The 4767-nt window shown below is 40.2% G+C and overlaps 1 protein-coding gene across 1 annotated transcript; it reads left to right on the top strand.

Moving 5' to 3' along the window:
- Window positions 1–2871: 2871 nt before the first annotated feature.
- On the top strand, window positions 2872–4011 carry LOC113240110 (the record flags this gene model as incomplete). Its single annotated transcript, XM_026477331.1, has 1 exon — window positions 2872–4011. A coding segment is annotated over exon 1 (1140 nt), but the record flags the coding sequence as incomplete, so codon positions are not given.
- Between the last annotated feature and the right edge of the window lie 756 nt (window positions 4012–4767).

Raw genomic sequence — 4767 nt, 5'->3', positions numbered from 1 at the left:
GTTAGAGTGCCCCGTTGGTAAATAGGGTCTCTAAAAGCCAATAAATAAGGTCGAGTAATAATTTATTTAAGACGGAAGGCCTTGGAAAAATTCTTAACATACTCTTATTTTATTACGCCCAATTTATTTGCCATTTGCCATGCCTATACTTCACTTTATCACTCAAATTCTTCGTCTTTTTTCATTATGACATATTATTTATTATATTCACGCACAATCTTTACTATAATGTCTATCGTAAAATCCTTTCTCCTTCCTATCGTATGTGGTGCTAAAATGTTATTATTTTCATAAAACCAAACGTGATTCTCTTATCTTCTGCTGATTCGACACTTTATTGTATAAGGTATTTTTTATTGAAAAGCTTATCACACATTGGCGTTCTTACAACTAACACTAAGGCTTTAAAAAAATGGCACATTTTTAATCATTTCTAGAAATCGATGAGCTACTAGTGTGGTTCTGAAGGTATAGTCAACAGCATATCAATACATCTTTGTTCAAATATCGCCTCCAGTGCAACAGAACAAGATCCGTCATTGTGTAGCTTGACGTGCTGCCATCTGTACAATTAAAAAACTGACTGACTCAATCAAGTGGATTTTAATGTAATCTAACACACTTCATGATTTAGTCAATTATAACGTTATTGTATTCATTATTTAAAATTGTTCAGATATTTTGAGATTGGAACAACAACTTTTAAATAAAGAATTTAATCACGTTGTGATCGATTAAATCATGAGGTCTGGGATTGATTCCGTTAAGAGTGGTTACACACGGTAACTTGTACCAGTGATGCAAACGCGCATGCGTGAAATAGCGCGATTGCATCTTTACACTTGAGATTTATAGTTATATTTATATATAGCAGTATTTATGGTTGCAGTGGCGACTGCATCGATACAAACGCGCAATTACATCGACGCAATCGCTTATAAATCCCAAGTGAAGCGATGCAATCGCGCGTTTGTATCGATGCAGTCACGCGCTTGCATTGCGCGCGTGTAATCGCTCTAAGATCCGGAAAAGAGACAATTTAGTTTTCAACGTACATACGTTTTATATGGTTTAAAGTGGCAAGTTTGGTTTAGCTTTAAGAGTTAAGTGAAACTTGTTACTTTTAACGATAGGTTTAATTAAAATGAATCCAGAGTGAGACAGTGTATAGTTTTAGATTTTAATATCTTTAGAAGCACGTGGCTTATCTTACAATAGAATTTGATGTAACTTTGAAATTGAAGACGGATAACATAGACGGGAAATTTTGAATCAAACAATGTGATTAACTTTCTAGTCATAATTTTAAATTGCGCCAATTATAAAAGTGGTTATAGCGGTGATAAAAATGGGTTCTGGTACTAACAAGTACTGAGGAACAACAGCGAATATCGCCTCCAGTGTAATAGAACAAGATCCGTCAATGTGTTGCAGTTTATAGAACACAGACTCTGATGTCCTTAAATACTATTTGAAATATAATAAGACTTGTAGCGATTGCTGCGGTTCGCCACAGGGGCAATATCTGAGGAATCATTTTCATATTTAAGTATTTGTAACATCTAACTCTATGATCGTTCCATAAAGAAATTTAAAATTCGAATCACTTTTGTCAATGAAGACCATATGAAGACACAAAAATTGGCAAACGTGTCAGTCGGTCAGCCATAGTCACATTCGAAACTATTTTAAATTTGGAAAGAAAATAAGTAGGCACAGTTTAGGCAAAGTTTAAGTGTAGATGTCGTATAGTTTGGGGATGACTTCGGGTACGAATAAATTTTTTCACCTCACTAGCTCGGAAAGGCTTTCTTTCTCATTAGAAATCTGCGAGCAAAAAGCGTTTTTTCTACGCTAGCGTGGAAAATATTGACGATGAACTGTGGAGCATCTAACTTTTTCTTTCGATGAAAAAAAAAACATGACAGGTTCAACTACGCGATTTGTCGTACATTATTTAGGTAATATAAATCCGTTGGTATATTTTGTTCTTATTATTGTTGACATTAAATAGACAACGATAGCTAATTTTGCTTATTAAAACTGACTTGTTGAACTGTTTTTCTTTCATCTACCAGTTTCCTCGCTATAGTGAGGTGAAATGGTATGTGTTTCGCTCGACAACAAAGTTAAATAACGTCTCGTGCCTTGAAATCCTTGCTACACTCAGAATTCTATTTTTGAACCATTCGCTTGCTCAGGTTTCAATACAAGCACTCGCGTTAAACAACAACTTTGCAACCTTGCATAACAAATACCACAATATTTTACTTTAACATTTACTCTCTGTAGCGTAAATTTATCCTTAAATATTCCACGTAAAGGCTGATAATGTGTTCGTGACAACACTATTGATATTGACTGCTATATATACTGACTAAATCCATACTTTTCAACTCTCAACGCAAAAAGAGGGGAGGTATAAATTTGAAGCCGTTGTTTATCTGCGTGTCCATATATCTGTGACATCGTAGCTCCTAAACGGACAGATAGATCCCAAAGTGGTTTTTTTATCTGGATGCTTATTTAATCGGGGTGGTTTTAGCTAGTCTGATGTACATCTGTTCTTCGCTGTTTCAAGATCAGTTCTTACTTATTTTATATATCTTATTATATTGGCTCTTTTCAAATACCACAGTGACGGGTCGAACAAGTCATGCGCCTGGTGGCAAGCGACACGCATATCCATAACAAAATAGTTCGTCCAGGGAAGTACTGCCACCTTACCTATTTCTGCTGAATAACAGTAATGGCAGTATTATCAGTCGTGTTCAATGTGCGATCGGAAACGGACGCGCTGCACTACTTTGCGAGAATTATTTTAATTCGCGATTTTGCGCGGCTTAGGCTGCTGCATGTACGTAAGTGACAATGGGTTCCCAACAACTCATTGTCAATGAGTTTCTGGCATTCGTGCAGAATGCCATCGACACAATGGATGAAGTCAGCATCGAGCAGATCTGCAAATCTAATTTCAACGAAGATGAGATTTGCAGTGGCAAGATGCTGCTGTTCCAGAGCTGCGGCAAAGCGCAGCAGATGCCATCTCGTCGGAGGGATGGAGGCTTGAAGAGTGTCCAGGATGTTACTGCATTCTTGAAGAATACCGATCCGGACGACGTGCCTACTTTCGTGGCGAAGGAGCTGCACAAGTTGCCTCCGGTCACCTTTGACCACGTCGACGTCACCAGGCTGTTAAAGGACATCACGTCCTTGAAGTCGAGTTTGGCTGAAGTTCAGTCAAAATTGGAGGCGTCGGATAACTCCATAAGTGGGCTACGTGCCGAAGTTGCGTTGTTACGCAACCCCGCTTCGGTATGTAGGTCACCGACAGTCTCCTACGTCAACACGCGTCGCGGGGCGCGAAAAGCATCCGTCGGCAGTATTGAGTCGGCTCGTATGTCGCCGGTCATTGCTGTTGTCAATGCACCGTGCCCCCCTGCCCGCCCCTCCGCCTCGGAGGTTACGTCACCCGTATGCACGTCATCGCCCGGGCGTGCATACGCCGCTGTTGCCGCGACTATTAGCAGCGGAACCGCGACTTCAAAACCCGAGTTGCGGAAAACTGCAAAGGGCGGTAGTAAACCCCGAATGCCTGTCTCTGGAATCGCAGGTGCCAAATCTCAGAGGCAGACCGACAGGTGCGACGAGGACGGCTTCACAAAGGTGGAGAAGAGAAGAAAGAAACCCACCAGCCGAAATCTATGTGGCACAGCTCCAACGGGACAGAACTTCTTGCTTCGTGCGGCCATACCGACGACGCAGTTGTACCTGTCTCGACTGCATTACTCCACGAAGTCTGAGGATATAGTGGAGTATATCCGGTTGAAAGCCCAATTCACCCTGAGGGTCGAACGTTTGGAGTCTCGCCACAACGTTAACTTTAATTCGTTTGTGGTGAGGGTCCCAACGGCCCATCTGTCGACCTTCATGCAGGTAGAGTTTTGGCCGAAGGGTGTCATGTTCCGGCGGTTCAGAGGAACGATACATGACACTTGTTTGCGTCGCACGTCGCCGAATAGTAATTCGTGTAAATAGTTAATAAGTTATATTATTTTATATGTATGATAGTTTGTAAGGTATGTATCAATAATAATAATATGTATGTTAGTCTGTAAGGTATTTGTTGTATGGGCCTTAGTTGCCTGAAATAAATGAATAAATAAAAAATAAATTACTGTGTTCCGGTTTTGAAGGGTAAAGGCGCTGGCGAAATTACTGGCACATGGAACTTGTCAACGTATGTCTCAGGGTGACGGGCGCAATGGCAGTGATCTTTGTGATTTAAAGCTCTGAGTGGCACTGCAACTGTTATGAACAGGCGTGTATCTTACCATCAGGTGCGCGACTTGTTCGTTCCGTCATTTGATATTATATATATATATGCGCCTGTAATTTCATCAGCAACATTACCTTCCAAACCGGAACGCAATAATGTTCACATTACTGCTTGGTGGCAGAAACAGATATGGTGGCAGTATTTCCCTGGATGAACTTTTTCGTAAGGAGCCCTACTGCTTGGTGTAGAAATGTCAGTTCAAGTCCCATAGGGTCGAAGACATTGTTCTGCGTTCGATCTTCGTATTGGTAATCCATAACAAAACCAATGAAGTAATTTCACAAAAGATCGTAACAATATCGTGTTTGGTCTTTTTAAATTGGTTTCGTCTTGTTGCTATATTTTTGAAATAATATGAAGCTGTTTTGTATCGGGTTTTCTTTTACTTTTTATGGAAAATGTTGAAGCGAATTGTGATATGAACAATA

Source organism: Hyposmocoma kahamanoa, unplaced genomic scaffold (genome assembly GCF_003589595.1).
Source record: "Hyposmocoma kahamanoa isolate Upper Pololo Valley unplaced genomic scaffold, ASM358959v1 120, whole genome shotgun sequence".
NCBI classification, from domain to species: Eukaryota; Metazoa; Arthropoda; class Insecta; order Lepidoptera; family Cosmopterigidae; genus Hyposmocoma; species Hyposmocoma kahamanoa.
This window is presented reverse-complemented; position numbering and strand designations above follow the sequence as displayed.